This window comes from Lagopus muta, chromosome 5 (assembly GCF_023343835.1).
Source record: "Lagopus muta isolate bLagMut1 chromosome 5, bLagMut1 primary, whole genome shotgun sequence".
In the NCBI taxonomy this organism is placed as follows: Eukaryota; Metazoa; Chordata; class Aves; order Galliformes; family Phasianidae; genus Lagopus; species Lagopus muta.
In genome coordinates this window covers 14,112,777-14,139,153 of record NC_064437.1, presented here as the reverse complement: position 1 = coordinate 14,139,153, position 26,377 = coordinate 14,112,777, and the positions used below count along the sequence as shown (strand labels likewise).

General features: G+C 38.0%; 1 protein-coding gene across 1 annotated transcript in view; it reads right to left on the bottom strand.

Moving 5' to 3' along the window:
- Nucleotides 1-565: 565 nt before the first annotated feature.
- HS2ST1 (heparan sulfate 2-O-sulfotransferase 1) overlaps nt 566-26,377 on the bottom strand; it is a 71,450-nt gene continuing 45,638 nt past the window's right edge. Inside the window, exons 2-7 of the mRNA XM_048944723.1 lie at nt 17,439-17,677; nt 11,132-11,217; nt 10,191-10,329; nt 8,062-8,159; nt 6,678-6,835; nt 566-4,798 (exon numbers count right to left, since the gene is read on the bottom strand). Of these exons, the coding sequence (XP_048800680.1) occupies nt 4,572-4,798; nt 6,678-6,835; nt 8,062-8,159; nt 10,191-10,329; nt 11,132-11,217; nt 17,439-17,677 (947 nt within the window). The 3' untranslated portion in view covers nt 566-4,571. The remainder of the gene's footprint in view (nt 4,799-6,677; nt 6,836-8,061; nt 8,160-10,190; nt 10,330-11,131; nt 11,218-17,438; nt 17,678-26,377) is intronic.

Below are 26,377 nucleotides of genomic sequence, written 5' to 3'. Positions count from 1 at the left end.
CAATATATATCCTCTGGAAAGTTATTATATTTCTGGCCAGAAAGCCCAATGAAAATTCTAAAGGCTTATTTGTAAATGTATTTGGTTATAGCCATATGAAGTGATTACAGATGAACTACACTGCAGCTCACTCCTCCCCTTCACCACCACAATAGCTGCAAATGAAGTCCAGGATCCTGCGTGACAACGTTCTAGCAAAAGATCATTTCGCGTGAATGTAACACACAAATATTAAGACAGGACACCAGACTTCTTTTTTTTCCCCTTCCCACTGGGCGTTTTATTTTAGAGCATTTGCATTAGGTAATCAACTGAAACACTTCAACAACAGAAAGCTGGCAGCATAATAAGGAAAAATGGAGATTATTTCTCAAACAGCTGTGACAAAATGGTTTCAAGTTGGAATAGTATTGCACAAACGAATCAATTTACGGAGAGTGAGAGGGAGCGAGCATCTTCAACATGGATTGTGAGGAAAAAAGGCACTATTTAGCTGTGTGTGTATTTAAAAAGAAAAGATTCATGAAGAACAATCCATGTTTTTCAAAATTACATTCAGTACTACTTTAGAAATGCTCACAAACCTGCCTTTTTTTTTTCTTTTTTCTTTTTTTTACAGAAGCTACAGAAAGCTGCTGATGTAGATACAAGACAGTACAAGGGTATAAACATTTATAATTATGCTCCAGAAAAGTCTCCATGAAGAGGGCTCTTCCTATAAATACTGCTGCAGAGGCTACCTAGTTGCATAGGCTTAAAGTAAAGGATGCATCCATGCAACTCAGTAGCGCCACAGTTTCTTTATCTCCAGTAGTCATAAAATAAGCTCTGATTTTGAAGAGCTAAATTGGCAGTGCATTTGAATCAGGTTTTTCCACTGACTGCAAAGCAGCACAGTTCAGTCAGGATCATCTATATAACTCTTGTCACATACTCATTTAGCAACACTAGGTAATCTTAACGGAAAATGTTAACAGAATTATAGCAGAAAACAACTGAATTTTCCCTGATATTAAAATAGGACTGCTCTGAGATCATGAACAAGGAAATGAATATTCCTGGAACACAAAAATAGCCACGTATCTTCAGAAAAGTAAAGTACCCAGAGAAAAGGCATTTCAAACCTGGAGGAACTGCTTCTTCCTTTGTCATACTTCTATAGCAATTATTTTTTGTGCCTGTTTGAAAATGAAGCTATGATCACACCATTAAAGACTATACGAAAATAAATCCAGAGTGAACTGGAATGTACACACATGACATCCTACACCCTAGAACTGCTTGTAGATGTCTGCTCGTAGATGCACAAGAAAACAGGAATGAAATTCTTGTTGTGTGGATGCAGAATTGTTATGGGAAGGAGTAAAGAACACTGTTGCTCTCCTGTCAGCACTGCCCAGTATATCTCAAGTGCTCCAGGCATGCTGGAGTTATGGCTATGTAGTTGTCAGCATAGCTGAACCAAGTGCCATATACTGACAACTGTGAGTTTCAACAGGGTAGAATTTTGCACAAAATCTGAATGTTTGCTTTGTACAAAAAGTACGGAACAGTGTAACAGGATCTACTCTCAACTATAATTTTGAGCATTTCAGCTCCTTTCAAATGAACTTAGCCCAGCAAAAATCAAATCTCACTCCTATGCAGAGTCTGCAGTGACTTCGGTTAAAAGATCTGTGTTCAGGAGGCTGCATAGTAAGTCTAATGAACCTGCAGTAACAGAAGTCTACGTATTGCTGCTTTTCATGTTAACTCATTAAGGGGAAATGCACAAGATAAATTCTGTTCATATACTGCAAAATATTTTTAATACCAACAGACAGCAGGTTATTCATAATTGTTAAAGCTCATTTTCCTAAACTTTCTGCTTTGGACAGTTCTCATTTCAAAAGAGTCCAAAAAAGTTCACAGTTGATTAGATGGCAGCACAAGATATAAAAGCAGACCATTTGCCTCCTTTCTGTGTTCCACAGGCAGTAAGGTTTTCAGAGCACACCTAAAATGATTACCTCTCCATTTGTAGCTAGCATTATTTTAAAATATTTAAGCTCGTTTGCCTCCACCCTGTCAGTTCACAGCAAAGAACAGGAAGTAAATCAAATGTCTTATATGAACTATGAAAAATATATTGCTCTTTGAATTAAAAAATAAAATGTATTCTTCTAACTGTTACTGAAGACTCCTTTAAGAAACCTTAAATCCAAGGGGGAAAAAAAAGAAAGAAAAAAGAAAAAAAACTTTTAAAATTGCTTATGAAATAGAAGACTTCTATATATCGAATAGGCTTTGCCTATTGTTTTCTTGTCAATACGGATGTATTGGCATAAATACCTTTTTCATTACTTAGGCGAGTGTTGTATACTTTCACTTAGTAAAGCTTCTGTTCTCTTAAGAAGGTGCTCTTCTGAAAAATTTGCAGACAACTCAAGAAGATAAAGCAATCCAAATCATAATGAAGGAAAACAATGTAGTCAATTCTTCCAAAATAGAACTATCACTTAGCAGATAACCTTCACTGGGATTATAAATATTCCTTTGATTTTATAACAAAGCGGTAACTTTTTTTGAAAGTTTTTAGATCTCCATTTGCTACTTCCTACATAGGACTCCTCAGCTCCTTTCTTTAGCTAGGATACATGTTTCCATGAGTGAACTCATTCTCAAGCATGTTGGCATTATTAACGACATCAGTAGAAAAGAACTGGAACAGGAAATCTTATGCAGGGTTCACACTATATAAATGGTAAGCTACCAGAAGGAACTTCCCTGATTACTTGGGAAGAACAATGAGGTCTATTTCTGAAATTCAAAAAGAAAATCCAAGAAAACAAAGAAAACACAAGATGTACTTGACAGTCCCTCATTATCCTGTCTGTTATTGGACTGTTGCTTTTGGCTGCAGATACCCAGTTCACAGACATTTTCCATTACTTTTGTTTTCATTACAAGAACAGGCTGGCTAAAGAAACTCCACTTGGTAATTTTAAACTAAGCCTTTCAGCATCATCCCTTAGGAATCAAAACCTTACAATCCCCCCCCTTTTTTTTTTACTCAACTTTGTCTCCTCTGTGCCTTCTCTCCTATCAAACTCAATGAAAAGCACTTTAAGAAAAGGCAGGTGTAAGATGTGTAAATACTCATATTTAAGAAAATCCAATAGGAAACAAATTCTTATAGATCTCCACTGCCGTTTGCTATAATGCAGTGGCCCCAAACATCTGTTCTCAAATTTCAATTTACTTGATCTACCAGGTGTTTCACATTGTTAATAACGGCAACTCACAAATTTACAATAGTCACATAAGGCAGTTACATAAACACAAATATGTCAAGTTCACTGCATCTTTCTCAACCAGACTACACATCACATTTTTCTTCTTTTCCTCTTAATATAACAAAAGGATGAATGCTACGTTTCTGTAAAGAGAATCCCTGGATGACATTCTAGTTTTAAAGTCATAGAGGTCACTGAAGTGCATTTCAGCAATATCCAACAGTTAACTCAACCAGGAAGTATATGTGATGTCTTTTTACTTTACACGTAACAGAACTGGTGCAAAAAAACCCACTTCAAACTAGTTACTTTAAACCTTTTGGTCCAAATACATAAAATAAGCAGTATTTACAGCATTTTACTCCTTTTGTAAATGCAATGCTTTAAAACACATTATAAAGCACCTTAGTAAAAATATTCTACAGGTAAAAGTATTGAAGTAGTAGGAAAACCCTAACCATACCACAGCTCACTAATGGAGTCATAATATGGATTCACCAATACCTCAGCTTACAATAATTACAAAGAATCCATAGAGGAACTTTATGCTGATTTTGTTATTTATATACCACTGTGCAAGTATTGACTCTAACTGCAGACAAAACCAACTTTCCTTGCAGTTTTCCCAACCTCGGTCAAGTGGTGGTGGGCCTACAGAACAACAAAAAAAATCCCACTGCTGATTCTTTAACTTTTTACAATATTGATGTGGAAATGATGTTTTAACACTAACAATTAGTCGTAATTTCGGGCAATTCCAGCGGCAGCAGCATTTCTCAGCAGAACATGGTTAACTATCCCAATCAATATCGTGTGACATGATTCACAAAAACAAAGTACAGATGTCAACCAGTTATTAACACTACTCATATAGTATACAACCAAGATTTCCATGTTGAAAGCTGGGAAAAATGACTTCCTCTTCACAGAAGTATAAATGAAAATAAATTGCTTTGAAAATTAAAAAAGAGCATTAACAGAAGCTTTTTTTTTTCTTTATATTTTCAACTAGAACTGCTGTGTGTTAATTGCTCCAAATTAAAGTGAAGATTTCCTCAGGTAAAGGGTATTAACTCCCACTGAAAGTATTAGTTAGATAAAAGACACGAAGCTTTTGCTTCTGGATTACCAACATGGTTAGTATCCAACGCCCTGGAGGTGATCCACAGCCCGCTGTTCTTGGACCTATAGAGAAACATCTTGGAGGTCTAACAAGCAATCTAGTTTCCATGGCTGAGGACTAAGATGATGATGTGACCAAAGATTTAGGTCCGTAAATCTAAAAGTATTATGTTCTTAGTTTGATTTAGGGTAAATCTTTTCATAGAAAAAGTTTTGAGCCAGGATATACAATTCTCCATCTTTTTCCCGAACTGCGTGTGCTCTGACAAACTGAAATTGCTCCAGTGCAAATTCATAGAACTCATTCTCCATTTTCCAGATTTCAGACTGTTGTAGCTTGGCAATAGTTTCTTTTGTGGGAAGTTTTTTCTCAGTTGTTTTCCTAAGATGAGACTTCTTTCCTAAATGCAAAATGAAAGCAATAACTTCACTTTAAAGTTCACATGATGAAAAAATGTAAACAGTCCTTTTATTTACAGAGTTTTACACTCTCAGTACACTGATAAACTGCACTAGAAGTGACACAACTTAATCCAGAGTTGATTAACACAATATGTGGGGCTGGAACATTGCAGTCTCTCACTACATGTTAATGAATTTTGAATCAGTTCTTACAATTCTTTCTTCTTAGCCTCATAAACCCAGCGAATGAACATTTCATTCAAGGAACAGGATTACTTCACATAATGTACTTGGAGCAAGATTAGTCCTACAAAATTAATTATTTAGATGTTAATCTGGTATCAAATGTTAAGAGTTTTACAAACTGCAGAGCCAGATACTTCTCTCATTAGAGAAAGATGACAAAAGTGATGACAGTACTTTCTTTAAGAAGCGCTATCTGTTGTTGTATATTAAATTTAATTGTATTAAATTTGCCAATCCTACATAAGTTGCATAGCCAGCTCCTAGGAAGTGAGCTTTTATCCATATAACACACATCTCATTATGACAGAAGCACTTGGACCTTTGTATCCCATGTAATCCAACGGTTTTAGGAAACAGAACGATCTTGCATCGAGAACTTTCATGTAGAAAGAAATAAAATCACAGAGAACCTAAACTGCAAATACTGTGTGAAGGACAGCGGTTTGTGTGCTGGCAAAAGGTGCAGAGCAAAGTAACAAAGCCAATCAAAGATGTAAAATAGTTTCAACAGAAGAAAGGACTCAGGTCAGAATTCTTTCTGACTTTCCCCCGCCCCCAAGATTCTTGTCAGTGCTGTGGCAAGTTTCCGAGGACTTTTTAAAAGTCAGCTGATGGAAGAATAATTCTCCAAAGAACAAAAGTTACCCACCAAAGTGCATTTTGCTCGCTGTTGGGATCTGATGATAACCAGTAGTGATGACTGTCATATGCTTGTCCTATTCTTACATGTTTCTGCCAGCGTGAGCCAACGGCCACCTCCAGAAACCAGATACTGAGCTTTAAGTATGTAAGTATTCATGAGCCGTATGGATCTTCAGTCTGACACAGAAATCCTACGATACACACTGTACAACAGCATTCAGAGTTCTCCACAAAACTCACTGTTTCTCAATACGATGCGTAGAATTTTTCACGTTAACTTTTCACAGTTTATGTGATATTATTTTGTTCTCTGTGTCCTGGCCTTCCTTAACTAAATTATCCAGAGGCAAAACTTCTTCTGCATTATCAGTGACTGATTTTTAAAATGTTTGAGCTAAAGAGAAATTACTTCAGCTTTTGAAATCACTGCAATAAGAACAAATTTAAGGAAGCCACTTGAACAAAAAACATCTGTTTTTGTGTTTAAAATTCATTTTTCTTCCACTTCATTACTTGAAGATCTGAATTTTCATTTTGAGCACAGGTGTTTTTTGGTTGCTGTTTTTGAAATGAAAACTCTTCTAAAACAAAACTCATTTTGCACAGTTGTACCAAGAACAGAATTTCAACAGGGCTTCCTAGGGAACAGAAACCTTCCACTACCAACCACTTCACATAACTGAAACCCTAGCGAGACCTTTCAAAAGTGTTCTGACAAACATCTGCCCCAATTTCCTAAGTATATATTGTGAGCGTCTGTGACTTGCAAATGTGGCATACCTGATATAATTGCTTTTACCCCAATCTTCAGTGTTACAAATTGTGTAAGACAGAGTGTTTTCTCTAAAGAGCTCCTCTCTTCTACAGGAACATCATTCAACTGAGAGGCAGACCTCCTTGACTTTTAAAACTATTTATGCAGATTTAAATAATTCACATTTTAAACAGTGATGAGGATAAAAGGGCTATAGAAATCAACCATTTAAATACCTGTCCGGTACAGTTCTGTGGCACCCCTGAAGAACCGGGGCAAAGCTGCCTCCAATAACATGATGAAATCTTCAAGCTCTTCAGTAACTCCCACGAGGAAGTATTCATTAATCAGGTTGTACTTGGCTTGTTCCAAAGCCCATCTGCTCCCCACATTCCTAAAATGGCAGAGGACAATAACAACAAGTTCTGATGTAAGCCAACAATCCTTGATCCCTAGATGAAGATTACTTCATAACTGGACATTTCTTATATAAGAAAGGTGAGACCCAACTATTTCTACCTTTATTTCCCTTCCCCTTTCTATTACCTGTGCTCGCATCTAAAATTTCACAGTGCATGGTATGCAGTTACTGTCTCTACTACTGCAATTTTCAGAGGATTTGCATTTTCTTCACTTTCACACTGGATACCACAAACGATTCTGGCAAGAATACACCTTCCCTCTTGCATCCTATAGGCCTAATTGTGTACTAGAAAGCCACTGTAGGTAATGGGAGGACTTCCCTATTGAGGAACAAAGAAACTGAACTAACATATTCCTCCCTTTATAGCTCTAGTCACGGTGAAAAATATAGGTTCATATTTCCTTCTTTCTTTCCCTGCTTGTCCACCTGTCTGACCAACAGGCACTGAAAAATAACTTCCCAAGTGATCACTTGCTTTGCTTCTATTAATTCCATTTGGATGAACAGTAACTGTGATAAATAATTCTCCTTGATTTCACTCAGAACCCTTCAAATCACTTTTGTGTTAGTTTTATTTCTTCATATATTACTATTTTCTCTGTTACACAGTACTAGAATGCAATTATTTTATGTGAGCAAGCAGTTTTCTAATTTTGGTTTGCTGAACAGTTCTTTAAAGTCTGGGCCATTGTTATAAAACATCAGTATTGACAGATGGACACTATTTGCTTTTCTTCCAGTTACTGCTATGTAACATTGACTACAGGATGTCTGGTAGAGGTTTAAGTAGCTAAATTTATCCAGAACTCAAATACTTCATCTTCTGCAAAGACTTTAGGAGCTGGAACCAAGTATCCACATTCAGAAAGACAGATACTGAAGCCTGATGGAACAGAAAAATTTAAAGACTCCACATCTACAAAAAATAATTGTTTAAAAAATGAAATCATTTGTTTGTCTTCAGGGCACTGCTGACACAGTATTCTAACATGCTGCTTTTTTAAAGTACTGCAAGACTGCTTCAGTAAAATGCTTTTCAAAGCCCCTTCTGAAGAAAATACATTAGTAAAGTACCTTCTGTTAAACTGCATCCAGTTCTTCATGCTTTCCCCAACTGTACTACACATTCAGATTTGTTAAAATCAAATTTGAGTGGTGACAAACACAACTAACTTAAGCCACACTTATCTTCTTACCAGCACTCGGAGCTGTGGCCACAGAAGAATGGAATTTGAAGCCAAAGTTTCTCTGGAGCACAGTCTGAACCTCCAGCTGCCACACATTCATCAAAGGTCTGGAACAGAGACAACACAGAGCTGAGTACGCGTATCAAGCACCTCGACCTTGTTAGTTGCTAGATGTACTGGGGACCAAAAAACACAAGATATGCAAAAGAAAAAATAAACTACTTTTTTCAAGTCTTGCTCATACAGTATTTTATTGGGAGGACCTCACTGCCCAAATTAAAATAGTATTTGGAAAGCCTTATAAGTGGAAGTGATCAACAACTGGATTTTACTTGCGCCCCTCACAGAAGCTGTATATCAAAACAAGCAAAAACAGCCATTAGGTGCTGGTATTGTCATTTTTTCATTACCAGAGAAGTTACTAAACATACAGTGACAAATGTCACCAGGACTCATGTAACACTGGAACAGCTGGATCTTCAGAGCATAGAACGCTGCGCCATTTCTACTTTAGATTAAAGTATGTTCTATTACATTTTAAATATTATGGCAAAGAACTAATCAGGAGTGAAAGAAAGTTGTTCACTGGGTAACTGAGCATTCCAAACAACAGCACTGTACATGGGCAGGCAGCTGTAGCAACACAAGAGTTTTGATTACAGGCACACAGTTACAATAAAAACTCCATTAGCATTGTAAAGAATTTCTAAGTTTTTTATTCAGTCAGCATAAAAAAATAACATCATAGAATATTTTTAATCAAGATGTGAGCTACTTACCTGGGATATTTTTTTTTTCAAATTTAAGAACTAGTAAGTGACCACATAGACAAGTTTTTAGATTTTTTTTTTTTTTTTCTGTGCAATTACAATTTTCTATTCAAACCAAGAAAGTAAAAATGCATTTGCTTAATTCTGCCATGTTAGAACAAGGACAGTGTCCTTTGTTTTCATTTTGAGGTAAAGATCCCAAAGTAATGTGAAAAATGTAAGAATACCATACAAAATAGGGATTAACCAACCTGTGGTGCCTTGTTCTGCACTGTGCTCTGAGTATCAAATAGCTGATACGTGTCACACATCACAGATGAAGACACAGTTTGACTAGGAAAACAGGACATTGGTATGCATTCGCTAGAATAGTCCTCCAGAGGAATTCTGGTCTGATTCACCATTATAAATTTAGAGCACCAACATTACCTAAAAATTAAATTGCTAAAATGCACCTCCTTGCTTACAAATGTATATACTAAATATGAACTGTCCCCAGTCAAAAGAATGGCTTCCTTGCTTATTCCTGGAGGATATTTTACAGTTAGAATGTGTAAGAGAAAGCAAAGAATACACAGAAGTTCCCTTCCTCACTTCCTCCTCCATACATACCTTGACTGCTCCATCCAGAAACTTTGATACTTTACAGCCCCTGTTCTTGGAGCCAAGCAAACCATAACTTTTCAAGTACAGAAGTATAGAAAGAAAATTAAGAATTCTCCCACATATATGGTGTGGTACGGATAGGGAAGGTTAACGGTAAAATGAATATTGAGATGCCACTTAGTAAAGGCACAATGAATTCAAATGTTGAAACTGTATTTTTGACCTTCCTTAATTTTAACGTGAAGAGCTATCAGTGATTCTGTCCTAACAGAATCAGAACACACATCAGTCACTGTTACAGACACATTACTTGAACCAGTCTACTGTTGAACTTACTGAAATTTTATCTAATATGTGTGAAAACGACACCGTCTGTCTACAGACAGTTCTATGAAAACTATGGAAAAGTGCCTTACCCAATCCATAGACAAGGAAAGAAGCCCTAAGATCAAATCAGTTGACTTCCAGTGAACTAGAAATGCTTGCAGGAAAAGTTATGTCTGTATGGCGGTGACAAAAAAAAAAAAAAAAGCAAGCAAACAAAACTATTAACGCAGTGTATCAGAACATGAGGAGTAGAACGCTGCGCGTCATTACAACGGCGGCTCTGCCGGCTTCCCGCCTGTGCCGGGAGGGGACGCCAAAGGCCCAGGGAGCGGCAGCGGCGGTACCGGGCAGCGGCGGGAGGGGATCAGCACGCATTTCGTACCTCGCTTTTCGTTGTCCTGGATCAGAACACCGTGCACAACAAGTGTACTTTACCTTCTTATCCCCCTGCTTTCTCCTTCGTAGCCCTGGTCTGTAATCGTCTCCAAAGCGCAGAAAGTAATAGTAAGAAACCAGTCGTTCTATGGGATCTCTTATGACGTTTATGTAAATTGGTTTCTTTTTAACACCAAATCTAAAGTAAAAGAGGGGGGGAAAAAAGTCTTTTAAAGGTGAAATCAAAGCTTCTTGTCAAATACTTAGGAGTCAGGCTCTATAACACAACGGAAATCTATCTACAGAGCAGATGCTGGTGAGAGGAAGGTTAATGCTCATTCCTCCCACCCCCCAGTGCAGGAACGTGGATGTGAAAGTCAGTTCAATTTCAGTTCTCAGTGATCCTTTCTAAATTTATTTAATGAAACAAAATGGAAATATTCTTGCAGAACAGATACCAAGCATTTGCACAACTATCCTGACTCTAGGAACGCCTCCATGAATCTAGCAGCTATATATTTGTTAATAATAAATAGACATTCGGTACCAAATTCCTGCTGCTGCCCTGCCAACCCCACACTCTGCAGTGAGGAAGGGCCCTCCTGGCCGGGCTCCAGCTGGAAAAGACATGAACTCTCGCAGCAGAGAGACAACTCTGAGCCCACCCATTACCAGGGCTGATTCTGTATGGCTCTGCTCATTAAATATGAGCTTAAGGCAACGTCTGTAATCATACTGATTTCTCTATCAAAGACATTTCTTTTTTTCTCAGATATCTTCCTATGCAGATTTTTATTTACTGTGGCACAAAGTAGAAGCTTGATGAAATGAGTTGGTAAGCTCACAGGGCACATGAGAAAGACGAGCCGCCTGTGAAAATCCCAACTAACTATCGCTCTTCCTAGGAAATCTAGCACTTGTCAGATTTCCATCGCTAGAGGGCAGCAATATCCCAGATGGAGCCAAACGGCTGCGCTACAGATAAATTAGTGGTAACATACTTTGCAAAGTCCAAATAAGATACATGTCCATGGTAAAATCCTGGTTTCATTTCCTTCCAGGAAGTCACGTTCTTCACAAATCGAACCTGTAAAAGCAGACAGCAGATTTTCTGTGCAGCTGGAACACATTAAGCTACGCCTAACACAGTTGGGGCATCTTGTTATTTTAAGTAAAAGCTTACAATGCATTAGAAGAAAAGTCTAAAGTAACTTTGAAATATTTTGAAATCATTTGTGCCAAATAAAGTTCGTTTGACTCATTTTAGATAATCCCAATTTAAGGATGTTAAACTAAGCAAAAGCAGCATACAGCCATCATAAAAGCAATTCAATAAATGCTATAACAACATTAACAATGCCTACAATTTTTTGTCAGTCTCTCTTATTTGTAATTTGAGAGGAATGCAGAATTCTGTTGACTGTAAGCATAAATGCAAGTACAGATTTGATGGAATCATCTGGCCTGTATTCATTTCCTCAAGTAACAGCATCCCACATTTACAAACATTTTCTTAGACCAATTTTACTGGGACACGTGAAACAAATCTGATGGTTTATTTGCTTCCCCTCCCAAATGCAATTCATGAGTAATCCAGAAATTCTGTAGATTTATAAAGAGCAAATTAGATCTACAGTTTATCACCTTGAATAGTTACTTCAAGCTTTGTTTCTCAGTGAAACTTCCATGTTACAGTACAAATTAGCCCCTAAACAAAGGCTGATAGAGCCAGTACCAGTAAACGTAATAAAAAACAGAAGCAGCTTTACATTACAAAGGTAAAAACACCCAAAATAAGAAATACATCCCAAAGCAAAAAATATGACTAAGTGGGACATACAAATCCTGATACAGCTTGCCTTTATCAAGTGAGCAGAATATTTTAGCATTAAAGCATTTAGCTCTGAAAATTAATTTAAAACTAGTGAATTGGATAATAAAAAAGGTAAAGTTGTACTGCCCGATCTGTGTGATGATGCTACACCATTTCTGAAGGTGAGAATTAGAAGACAGATCTTTGATCCCCCATATATCTACAGTATCTTCTCTGTTATACAGTGCACAAATTAGGATAAGGATACTGAGGTCAAAAGACAAAGTCATAAGACAGAAGTTTGAGAGCTCAAAACAACACATTAACATCCTCTGTACGGTGAGAGCTTCTCCAGAAGTAATGCTTCCTGTTTTATTATGCTGGCCCACAATGTTGGTGGATGAGGTGGATGTTGGTGGCACAGCAGTAGAGGTCAAGACTTCCCACCAGTACCCCATTATAGTTTGTTGTAGTGTGACAGATGGCAGCAGAGGGGCAGCCTGACAGAATGGTGTCTGACATGGAGGTGAAGCAAAGGTGTGTCACTGAATTTGTCCACGAGGAAAAAAAAGCACCCACTGACATTCATCACCACTTGCTGAACATTGATGGAGACCAAACAGTGGATGTGAGCACAGTGAGGCAGTGGGTGGTGCATTCCAGCAGTGGTGACAGCAGGTCACCTCCACTGATGCTCATTTTTACGAGCACAGCATGCAGGCTCTTGTTCATTGCTCATGAAACTGCACAGCTAATGGTGGTATCTGTGATAATCGTGTTTTACAGACCATAGTTTGCTCTATCAAATAGTGTTATTGTGCTTTTCACATCTATTCTTGTTTCCATGGAAATAAATAGGGGGCATTACTTTTGGAGAGACCTATGTGGATTCAGAGCATCACAAAAACATGAAACACACACAAACCAATGAAGATTTCAAAAGCTAGGACTGGCCTGTTACTGTTCCTCACAAGTGCAAAAATTTCTATCAAGGACTTCACATGGTTGATAACCATTTACTTGTTTCCTCACACACTGACTCTTGGACTCAGGTAAAACAAGTGGATATCAGTTTTTAATAACACATAGCACTAATTTTCAGTGCACAAGTTTCACAGTCTGTGGCATTTCACAATTTAAACCACACATTGCACATGAAAAACTGAAATCTATCTAAAAAACACTGCACAACATTATACAATGGTGTTTCATAAACTGCGCTGGCTTGCAGCCTTGTTTTGTCTGCAGCACGTATGATAATACAGCTATGCCAGTTTGAATTCAGCTGAACTACCTATGCTACTAGTGAAACAAACCCCACTTTCATTGATGACACCTTTCTAAGATTAAAGACAAGGTATTTTTAATGGAGAGCCTCAAGAAGTTTCTTCAATGGAAAGTACATATTATCATCCCTCCCAGTACCTAAAATATCAGTTAGTCACTACAATTCTGCAAGATAATCAGTTATATTATGTATTTTGTATAATTTGGCATGCAAATAAAAGCAGTCATTTTAATTATGCTTCCATGAACAAGTTTTCTGATGTACCAGCTAGATTTCAGTTCGTACCAGACACAGAAAAATGTTAACTACAAATTCCCAAGGGTCACTTGTGTCTTCGATCTCCGGTCTACCATCTGGTATCTTACCTTATACGTGCCAGTAATCCTTCTTTAAAAAACAAAACATATTTGCCTTTGAATGTCTTTGCTAAGGAAATATTTTTTTATGATCACAGAGCAGGGTTATTGCAGAAGAAATTACAATTTCTGTAGTGCAACAAGAGACCTGAGCGGATGTTCTAGCCTTTTATTAGCTTTAGCACTAATGCCAGCACAGCTAACAGTAAGGCTAGGAAGGTTTTATGTGACATTTACATCTGCCTTAAGAAACAGACAAGCAACACGCAGTGCGCCCCTGAGAATGCAAGTTTTCAACACCTATACCTGGCCTGCAGGCAAGAGATGCTTTTTCCCTTCTTTCCCATAGTTTGCAGCCTTCCAGAAGTCAGAACTGTTCCAGGCCACAGCCTAACAAGTCTATGATGATTCTAACGAGTCTAGATTCACACATTTTTAGGGCAGAGATAAATACAGCTTGCTGACTCTTGCTGTTAAATATGATAAATTTTATTTTTCTTTTCAGGGCTCAGCAGGTACTGCAGCTTTCAAGAGACTGAACCCAAGTGAATAGAACTGGAGGTTACTTTAAAGTTCAGATAGATGAGAATGGAATTCCTGTGAAGCTGCTTCATGGGGCTTTTATATAATCAGCTACAAAGTTGCTTCACAGCTTTCCGTAAGTGAGAAATCGGCTGAGCTTCACTGAATTAAAAAGCCAGATCAAAAGTACTCTGGGGGCGTAAGATGTCCTGAAAGGTAAGTTAAATGCATTCAGTTTCTAGGACGATAAGAATTTAAAGCAAGTCCCAGTGAGAAAGAAGAAAAAAAAACACAAAAAAAACCAGTATACTTGGTCTGAGCAAAAAGCCAAGCGAAATCTGTGCATGCATTCCAAAGTGGTGTTGTGAACCATCACCCTGTCCCCCAGTTTCCATCAGTTAATCATATCTACGGGCTGACACACGCACCCATTCTGAACACCTTACCTATGGCCTGGTACCAAGTGGATCTTTGGATACTGAAAATTCCCCAGCTTTTCACTCCATCTCATTATAGACTTGTCAATAGCAAAATAACTGACTTAATATACAAATAGTTGGGATGATAAACATCACAAGACTGCTAAGGACATGTGAGAACTTCCCCCCCACAGAATTCTGAGCAGAAAAAGTTTTCAAGGAAGACTGCAAGCAGTGTCTTCAGCACAAGAAACCTGATTTAGATTTCAAGACCAGGCACAATGGGATTCCTGAGTTGGAATCCTTCTGGGAAGGCACTGGTATCTTAGCTCTCCAAGCTAACAACTCGCAGTTACCTCTGAAGTAGAGGGTCAGGAGCACTGAAGAGACGCCAGCAGCACAGCTTTGGCTGAATGCCATGAAAAATGACAAGATCAAGGCAAGGGCAGCTGAGAAGTAATTCTATGAGATGCTGAAAAGATGGGAAATGACCAGCCCAGCCATGGTAAAAAGCTGGAATACCTGTCTGACACAAACAGCTCTTCCTAAGAAGGAAAAATACACCTGGCAGTGTGCAGCAGTGGTCACTGGTGTGCACCAGCCCATTCTTAAATGCTCAGCACCCAATATTTCACAGCACAATATTTCCATCTCTAACAGACTGCCTTTCTGTTCCACTTCTGACAGTCATTGAAACCTGTACCAGCAAAGGAAATACGTATTACTAAAGTCAGTACAAATGTGCTATCTTCTGAGAGGCCACCACTTTAGAACACGTCAGGAAGTAAGATTGTGTGTTTCCAGCTTGCCCTATTGAGAAAAATGGGGAGAAACTGCATGAGATAAAATACTGAAGAACTACAAGTAGCACATTAAAGTAACGAAAAGTGGGACAATTCCACCATGTTTTTTGTACGTTCACAACAACAGCACCAAAAAAATGTGTCCCCATGCTCCCTTCTTCTGATGATATATCAAGAATAGATGCTGCAAGATAGAAAAGTAATTTAGTTTTAAATCTATTAGATGACAATTTTACCATATAACAAAGAAGCAGAACTTTGTGCGACTGGTATGACATCCAGTTAGCCATAACAAAGGCACACTTGTATGGAAAAAAGGTATCAGTACTGAAACATACAAGCAAAAAATCAAATTACTTCACTTTATTGAACACAGGTCAGAAATGCAAATATGGTGCTGAGCTTGCTGGAAAGGAAAAGCCCAACCTATGAAAAGAGGGGCAGATCCCCAATCCTGCTTTCAGACAAGCTGCAAGAAAGGAGCACTGTTGAGAAAAGTTCCATCTGAAACTAAAATGGATGTGTTAGGGACTTTTGTGAGATTACCACAAAACAGATACAGTTTATATTTGGAGTGAATTTTAAGTAGTCATCTTTCCCAGATTGCATTCAAGAAGTAAAGGTTCCACATATGGGCAGAGAACTTAAAATCTGTAACAGAACTAGAATAGTTTGGAAGAAGCAGTGCAGAAATAGCATATACCAGAAGGTTTACTATTTTACTAATTTATTTACGTCAGCCTAAAATAGTCTTCATCTTGCTCTGGGAGATAGTTGTTTTAACTAACAGTATCACCAGTAAAAATGATTCTGCCTCTATGCTGTGTCCACATCACTACTCGTGATGCACCTAATGACTCAACCAGGTGGTACTGATGAACATGGTATGTTAACTCTGCTCTTGGGGCACAGGTCTTAAGCACTTGCTCCACACAGTGAGCATGATGACTGCCTGATTTAATCACAATATCACCTGCATACTTCAGGAAAAAAAATTCACAACAGCAAGAACCCAACAGTGATACAATCCCACCACCACAAAACAGGTGCCCATTCCCACCTCAACTACAGCCTGTGGCCCCATGCTCATATCCCGACTTCACTCTTTCTCTCCCATATAGAACAGAGAGTGGAGGGCCCATTGCCATCTGTTTCCCCCTCCTCCAGACTACAGCAGCTGTTCCAAGTACTCCTGCCTGTAGGCAGGCACTTAAAGGAGCTGGAAGCCTCAGTGCTGACATGCTGCAATGCAGAACAGCTCCCGCTGCTGCTGCATATCAACTTAAAGCAATGGGCACACGATGGTCAGCACATATTGAGAGTTTGGCAACATTTGCTTTATGGTCAGGGACAAGGACAGTGATGTTTCAGACCTTTGGCTTAGTTTCCCTGCATGTGCAGTCAGCATGAGCAAAGAAATATTTTAAAACTTAAAAACAAAAAGCCTAAATCCCCACCCTATGTATAAGAAAAATGCAGCATTCATCCCCTCCACCATCATCTTTTTAAATACTTATCATACGATGCAACAGAAGCCATGATCAATTTCAACCTGAGATTGCCACAAGTTTAGTTTAGAGCTCAAAGCAAGTATGAAGTGACCCATTTACAGTGTCTCTTCACAGCCACATCTTCCCACCTGCGTTTTGTCACCTGCGAGACCTGACCAGACCTGATCAAAGAAGCAGTGCAGCCCTGACAGCACAGCACAGCACCCACACTATGCAGAAGAGAGCACTTAAGACTGCATGCATTGCAGATGGAGATGACAGGCAAATATTATTAAAGAGCCAAAAGGCAGACAATGCAGTAATGCAGTACACACAGCTATAAAAACAAAGGTCAAGATTTCCATAACTATGCCTGTTTTTAGCTTAGCTTTTCTCCTATAAACAGGTACTTACCACCTCCAGCAGCACAGCAAATACTAAACCTATTATTTAATTCTTCTCTACAAAAAATAAAAATAAACATGTTAAGCTCCATTTATATTGGAAAACGTGATATCAAAGTTGATTCCATCAGATCTTCTTTGATTACAATAGCTAAAAATGTTTTCCATGCGTTCCACCTGCTTAATAGAACCATCCCAAATGCAGCTGCTTACCTGATCTTGCAGAGACATGACAGGGTTATTTTTGGTTGTATTGATATGTAGAACATGGTATCTGTTCTTTGCACAAAGATCATAGGCAATATTTGTGAAGGATGTGCTGGCAGTCTTAGGTACTCTATTGTAAATAATCACCACATCATCTTCTTCATCCAGTGTCACATCCTGTCGGGGGCCATCTGCTGTATGACGCTGTTCTATCTCTCTGACTTCATGTCTTGCAATAGCCCTTTCTGTTAAGGATGACAAATGCAAAATTTCAATATAAAGACTGACAGTTCTGAAGTTCAAACTTTAGAAGGCAAACAGCACTGTGCAAAGTGACACTGCCCCAGCAATAAAGCAAACGTGTGCTGTCATATGTATTTCTGACGCATTTGATGTGAGAAATCTATAAAACACACAAAAGATGAAAGGTGAGATAGTCTGACAGACTGGAAAACAATATGCCTAGGGAATGCATCCCATATTCTATGACTCATTTAAAAGCTTCCGAAAGCCAACACCTTTAAGGAAAAATGTCTGATATGTGCTACCAAAATGGTTCCATCCCCAAAGTATCTCAAATAATTTCTATCCACTATTTAAAAACTATAACAAAAGGAATAACTCAAGCAACCTGGATGAATTTTACAAAACGAGTAGAATACTAGCACTACAGATTTAGTCAATTAACTGTAGAGAGGAGCTGGAATTCAGATGAAACCAGGTTTTTTGATAGTCTAATTAACATGAGGCCCAAGTGCAAAGCTTACAATAAACTGTTTTCCAAATTTCCACTGCCTTTACTGATGTCAAGTTCACAGATGCTTATGAAACAGTTAACATCAAAGAGAAAAGTGATGTCAGTACTGAAATACACCAAATAGTGGACAAGAAAGAAACGTGGAAAAAGCAAGCTATGGCAAGGTGAGTGCATTACAAATTAACCTTTTATATAAAGGATGACACTGAACAACTGAACTCTGCTTCAAGTGCTAAAAATCTATTTGTATTAAAAAAAAAAAAGGCTATTAGATCTTTTTTTTCCTGCTGCTGAATATTAAATACTTTGTGCTGATTCAGACACAGCTTTGTTCTGTCCTAGATAAGCATACTCTGTAATATGCTTTGTAATACAGATATCAAAGCAACTTCTCTGATTCACTTATTGTAATATTGCTTTTAATAATGCATTCAAGAAAATCTGTGTAGGCCAGCAGTGCAGTCTGAGGTCCATATCACAAAAGTAACATATAATCCCCTGTATTATATTCATATCCATGGTGCAGCTCTTCTGGATGACATACTTTGCAGCAGCAGCTACCAGACTTTACTTCCCTTGCTTTCCATAACTCAGCTCCTTGTGTTTTCTTTCACCATGACTCTTTAATTACAACATGAAATCACTTTAAAACAGAATCTTTAAGCTGTGAACACCACTACCCTATAATTCCACATAAGTTGTCTTCAACCACAAACTTCCATCTGTCTGAAATGCTTCAAAGCTTAAACCTCTTCATATGCTCGTCTCTCACACCCCATAACTAAGTCACATCGGTATGAAAATGTTTGTAGAAAATGCTTATTGAGCATCTCTCAATTTTCTATGTGACATCTGTTGCTCCCCACTACACTAGTCACAGTTTTTACTCCTTCCTTTCTCATTTGTTACCTCTCCCATCACTGCTGGCAAACCTCCAGTTTTGGAAAGATGAGGCAATAGACCAGGCTTTCATCTCACTAGAGATGGCTACCACAAGAAACAGCAGCTCCTCTCCATGCCACTGTTAGAGGTTTGGAAGGGAGGCATACTGTGTTGCATGGATGCCCAAGGGCTGTGTGGATGTATTTGCCACCTAGAAAGGTGGAAATGAAACATTTTATTTCTGTTTTCTATTCCAGAGAATCTCAGCTAGATAACTGCACAGAACTGCAGTGCCAATAAGGCTCCAGGGTGCTGAGAACTTGCAGTTTTATATACATTTTATACATAGAAAGCCAAAAGATGCAAGAAATCGACATGATGATAAGTATTGCTCTATTGAAATATTTGAAATCGCAACTCAAGAGTTAGTGTGATAAGTGAACTGCTTTAAACATCCAACTAGCAAGAAAACTAATTTTTATGGTGAAGAACAGAAATTGTCTGTTTGATAAAACCAATAGTGGAGATGAAACACAGGGTATAAACTGCCAAAGGGGCAATGGAGGCTAGAGGCAGTCAGAAGCAGATGAGACCCCAGAAAACATCTGGCAGTCCATCCCAAGACCCCATCTCACTGTAGTCTATTATTACTAATGGAAGGAAGAAAGCTGCAAATTTTGTAAAAACAGGTGGGGTTTTTTCCAGTCATGAAAAGTGATGGCAGTTTTTCCTATGAAGTCAGGAAGCTTTTTTTTGCTACATTCTAAACATTAACATGGTTTACTTGTTAAAATTGCACAAATTTCATCTACATCAGTAAACAAGGGTGTGGGAAGAGATCTAGAAATGTTAACACACAGCTCAGAACAGTCTTTGAGATAACTATATTAATCAGGAGTTAGAGAAATTAAAGCAGTTAACCAAATGTCCATTAACTCCTTATTTGCTCTTCTATCACCCTGAAATGGTTGAAAAATGAACACTGCTTAAGTGTTTTAGAAGTATGGTAGAAAACACGATGTAGGCTTTAACAACTTGTAAAAGATAGGGAGGAACAAGATCCTACGTATTTATTAAATATATTTTGTTTACCAGAAATCTCCTTATATTACAACCATGCAAATTCAACTTTGATTTTGAGAGTTTGTCTACATAGGGTTAGATTGGTTCCACCAAAATCAATTATAAAAAAATCAGGTTAGGTCATTTATTTTCTATCAGAAAACCAGTGGGCAAAATGACGTACTCCAGTCTCATTGCTTTCACTGTGTTCTATTTAAAACTGACTTTGTAAGAAAAACAGCCAGGCAAAGTTATGAAGAGTGAAATGCTTGAATTGGGTTAAGACCGTCATCCCTAAGTTTTACACTAGTTTTCTACATTTATTAAAAAAGATAAATGGCATTTCAGCAAGTGATACTTTGAATCCAAGACACAGATTTTCATAGTAATAAAATGCGTGATAATTTCAAAGCACAAAACATTCTGTTTCATCTTGATGAGCTATTTTATTACTGCCTCTTTAGGGTCACTGAAATAATATCATTTCTGTAGCGTGTTGAAAAGCTCTGTTCCATCATCTGCAGTTGTCCCACATGCAAGCTTTCATCCATTTCATAGATAGTTTGCACACAGGCAGCAGTACACATAATCAGTGTAATAAAGGGCTGCTATGCTGGTAGTTCACCAGACAGTGAATTATTTGCAGAAAGTCTTCAGTTGGTGGCAACAGCTTTGATATAAACAACAGAACAAGCTTGTCTTCTCATCCATTAGTTTACATCTCCTTCAACATTCTCTTATCCCATTTCTGTAACTGGCAACATCTTCTCATGACTTGTGTATCTTGAAACATCATCTTGTAACAGAAAACACAACATACCACAGCCAACTGTAAGCTGGTTTGCCAATCCGATGGTACCAGAAAATAACATACAGTTCTAAGTTACACCTTCTTCATCAGAAGAACTGATGCGGCATTCAATCTGTACACCACCACTAATTATGGTAAAATCTAAAGTGATTTATCTTCAAGATTTCTGCCCTTTCAAGTCAGTTTCAAGTCAATGCAGCTTGTCAACAGGTTTCAAAGTTATTGGTTCAAAAATAATACAGAGAGAAATGGATAGACAAAGTTTGATTGCTTAGACCTGCTCTCTTAGGGTCTCAGCTAAGAAAACCACCTGTGAAAATGCAGTAAGTCTCTACATTCTAATAAAATCATCTGAAAATGAAGCTAAACAGTTTTAAATAACAACAGAAACAAATTACTGTATCAGAAGCTGTTATTTGCCTAAATTCCTTGCACATTCAAACAGATTAATGTCTTAAAAACAGCCTATTACCATTTACTGCAATTCCAAGTGTTAACTGCATACAAAATGAAATCTTCACGAATAAAATAGAGCAGCACAGATCCTAACAAACTAAAGGTTAGCAAAACTAAATATTTTAAACTAGTCATTTCTCACTAAAGCGCCAGAACCTCCTTGACTTTTCAACAAGAAAATCTGCAAAAACCAGAAACTCATTTCCCTCCCTGTATCTTAGCCCTTACTGCGTTTGATAAAGAACAAATTTTGAGCCTTGATAACTGTCAAACTGAAGTTAATTAAGTATCTGGAGGAACAATTCAGAGCCTACACCCTACTTCCACAAATTATGTTTTGTCCTCTATGTCTACTTTCATTTTGCATGTGTCCACAGACATAATTTCTCTTCAGTATCTCTCACGTGCCTGCCACACATCCTAGTGGAAAAGCCCCCAGTCATAAGAGGAAAGGCTCAGTCTCGAAAAAAACTTTAGCTCAGCAATCTTCATAGAATCCTTAGAGTTAGAAGGGACATCTGAAGACCATCTAGTCCAACTCGCCAGCAATGAACAGGCACACCACAACTCGATCAGGTTGCCCAGGGCCTTATCCACCCTCATCTTGAAAGTCTCCAGGGACAGAGCATCTGCCAATGAAATAAAAAGATGTAGATTAAACTTCCTTCCACATGTCAGTGCCAGTGATGCTGGCATCGCCCCAGAGCAAACATCACTGGTGTATCTCTGACACTGGATACCACTTTAAACCAGTAAGCAACTTTCTTCAGGTAGGAAGCAATACTGAAGGCATCTGACCTGGTGTCTCAGCTCTGTTCCCACTCTGTTCTCAGCCCAATTAGCCAAGCAGCTGGCAGCCTGAGGCACCGACAGCTCTCAAGCTGTTTCCATGCCCAATAGCTGCATTAAGCACTTCACTGGCCTAAATACGGAACCAGAGCAGAACCAAAAACCTACTCAATATTGACTTCATTCTCTTCTGATAAAGAATGAAAACTGAACAGAAGCTTAAAAATTATCCATAATTATGTAGCAAAGTTAATGTTCTGATTCACTCTCCAAATTATGTACACATAGCATGTAGCCTTCCTCTTCCACTGAAATGTGGCTCCTCTGGGAGCTTTTGAATAGCACGCTGCTTTCATAAAGCGGAGCAGCACTGCTGCATGTGGATACCAATACTTTGGGGATGGAGAAGGAAGAAAGAATCAATGGTGCTATGCCAATTTATGGCCATGGAGGATTTCTGTCACTATAGCCAATTAAAACTACATGAGAAATATAGGTTAATATAAAAACCCCAAAGTTAAATTTGTTCAAGCTATCAGTAATAACAAAGAAACACTTCCAAAGACCTTTAAGAATAGTAGCTCTATTCTGCTCTAGTTTTAAGTCTCACCAACAGCAGAACCACTACTTCGGTTCTTCAGAAACTCCATGCCTCAAATACTGAAACTGAAGGCCTGCCCAAAATACTTTGCCTTTCTTTTTCTCCGTAACACACACCACGAGGCCTGCTGTCTCTTCATTTGTACGTGGATGAAAGTTCACTGCTCTCAAAGACAACAGTGGGTGAAGCATGGGGGCACCAGCACCCTGTGTTCCAGGAGCAGTGGTGCCCAGCACCAAGTCGTGGGCCTCAGGTTCTCTCATGCCCGAGTGACTCCTTGCAAGCACATCTCAGTGATCATCCTTGAAACTGCTACTAACCACTCTGATCCTCATTAACACATGTAAAAATAGATTTAAGAGCAAGGGTAGCCAACTGTTGTGTTAGTCTTACAAAGCGTCTCTGAGCTGATGGACTTCACAGCAGTAAAGCCAATACAACAAGAACGAAGCGCAAGCGCTCCAGTTGTGGGACAGGCCCAACACGTGTGCTCTGCGCCCAGTTCTGAGCTACACAAAGTGAAAACCACACACAGAGCACACAAAAGGAGAGAAACAGAGCACAAAACTTCCACTAACTTTTCTGGTACTATTGTAAGTATTTAATTTGAGTCAGGACAAAACCCCAACTTTCCCCTCCTGTTCTGACAATCCGGTTATTGGTACTGAGAGATTCCAATAATTCATTCTATAAACTGCTTTTACAGCTGCTTTTCGCCAGTAAGGCACAGATATGAAAGATCAGTTGCTGTAAGAAGTGTAGTTTAGTGAACAATTAAAACTCACACTGTCAAAAAAAAAGAAAAAAAAAACCTAAAACCACAAAAAAACAACTATTTAATAGCAGTTAATGAGTATTTAGATCAGAAGAAAGAATAACAGTCCAGACAGAAAATAACTGTTTTTCAGACTCCAAAAAATGCACATGGCGCTTCATAGAGCTTGGAAAGAAAAAGAAAAAAAAAAACAAAAAACCAACCAAGAAATTAACAAAACAATAACAAACAACAACCATCACCACCCAACAACAGATAAAACCACACCGACCAACCAGCCAAAATGAAGTAGCAAGGAGGTAACTCCAGTTAGGAACTGAGATCATTAAATAACATCTAATGCAGCAGCTGCGAGAAAATTAGAAGCAGTGATGCTGAAAGACCTGCTATGGCTTCGTTAGCATTTAATACTCTTCATTTAATTTCAAGATAGTTTTTTTGCCAGCTTTATTTTGAACACATCGGTAGAAGAATATAGATGAGTGTGACATTAAGTGTTCGATATTAAACAACAACAAAAATACCCAATAGTAAAATCACTATCCAGTATATTCAATACAGTCCTACCCCGTATTTCTCATTTCATTTCTGCTTTTTTTTTTTTTTTTTTTTAATATCCTTGCAGTTAATACACTGAGTACTTCCAGATTACATTCTGACCACGCACTTCCTTGATATATAGGATTGGGGCCAGCTCTCACCTAGCATCTTATTGTAACACAAGTCTTCAGTGTTTGCAAGAAAAGTTAATGGAACCTCTTTATATATAAGGATATGGTTCTCATAAGCGTTTCACTACAGACATGTGAACTTCACTCCTTCAAGCAAAATACAGTTCAAACATAAAGAAAGCCAGATCAATATAGATTATCTGATTCCATTTAGCAAGAAGGTCTAGAGACTACTTACTTTATAAAATCTTCCCCAGAGATAAAATTATTTATATTCTTCAAAAGGGTCTAGTCTACATTACATTGTCTGTTAAAGCCACCTAGGTCACCTATGTATGGATAGTGCTCTACTCAGTAAGTCACCATCATACTCAAACCGAATTGGAAAAGTACAGTTATTTCCAGCATTACATTTACATCCCTGTTTATCTTTGCACTTCTTGGCTAAGCTAACCTGATCTGGAAAACAAAATATTGTCAGTTGGACTAATAGCCAAAAAAGGAAATAACAAATAGCGTTGCTTTCTAATCAGAATTGTTGACAAAGATTTTGTTAGGAATATTAGTAAATTAGAGGACCAAAAATAAACTTCGTATATTTCTATTTAGTATATGTGATATATTTGCTTAATTAATACTGGACATGAAACATGATTGCTGACCTTAACGTATGCATAGGATTTTGAGCAAGTCCTTTGAAAAAAAAAGAAATGAATCTGCATGCTGAATGTGACCCATTGCTGCTAATTCATAACAGAATTAATTTTAATTATATGTTATAAATACCGACTAGACAAGATCATGATTATACCATTTTCTTTGTGAAAACCATTCATCTTGTGTTGTTGTTTTTTTCCCCTAGCTTCATTTTAAGAAAATCAATTTAATTCTGTAGTCTGGTTGCTTTACACACAAATCAGAAGTATGTCTTATTTTTCCCAAAAATCTGCAAGTTGTTAGTTGGGAGATTTTCCTTGCCTATATTGCTTAAATACCAGTATCTATATATTTAAAAAAAAAAAAAAAAAAAAAAAAAAAAAAGACTGACAGAAACAGCCTCAGCTTTATTCTAATCTTAGGCTCTCAGTTTAAAGACTTCATCTCACACGGAGATGAAAAAATAAGCACGAATAAAAGCAAGCTCTGACAATACCAACCCCTCAAAAAATTACATTGCAGGAACTTCAATCATAGCCATTTTAAATAAGTGAAAGTAGAAATGTACTCTTTGAATTAAATGCTGGAGCTGCAATGAACATTGAATTAATTAGTTCTCAAGCTACCTCTGGAAAACTCTTCTTACTATCTCCTACATCTCGGTGGAAGGACCAAACCAAACTTGGGCAGAACTAGAAAAACAAATCCGGGCAGCAGTGACCTGGTTCCTTTCTAAATAAAATCATCACCTGTCTTAAAAATAGTCTTTCCCTGCTTACTTTCAGAGGATTGAAAGGAGCAGTGGCTCAATAGGAGCCAGCAGAGAGATTTCTACCAAAGAAATCTTGCAAGTCCTCACAACAGGTCTGTCCCACACCTATCTAGGAAATTCAGATAGCCTTTCATAATGGAAGCCTACCGGATTACTTCCCAATCATGCACAAGAGAACACTTGTGACAACCAGACAGCTAATGCAAACCTTCTACGTTCATCCTCTCCATGCTAAGAAACAGCGGCAGTCATACTCAGTTCAGACATACACGCACAGCAACACTGCCATAAAAACTATAGGGGAGACTTTGGTTAGCAAAATCAAAATTACTCTAACAAGCTTTATCTGGTGCCATCCCAGAGCTGCCTGTACTTGGTAAAAATAGAGGCAGTCCAGGAATGGTGAGCTGTGCCGCAAAGTGGTTTTGTACAGACAACCATCCACTAGTAAGAGAGCCAGCTGCTCACTGAAAGCCTCTAGGTGTTAATCCCGATTTACAGTGGATTAAGTTTTTCAATTAAGACATAACTATTTTTCAACATCAAAGGTCCTAATTCCAGTACTTCAAAGTCATTGAAACATTGATTTTATCAAGCTAACTTAGCTTTACCTATCATTTTGTTGGTATTTTGTGTAGTGTTAACATAGCAAACTGAACACAGTATACGAACAGCTGAGTGATCTTGGCAGAATAACAAACGTTAATGACCA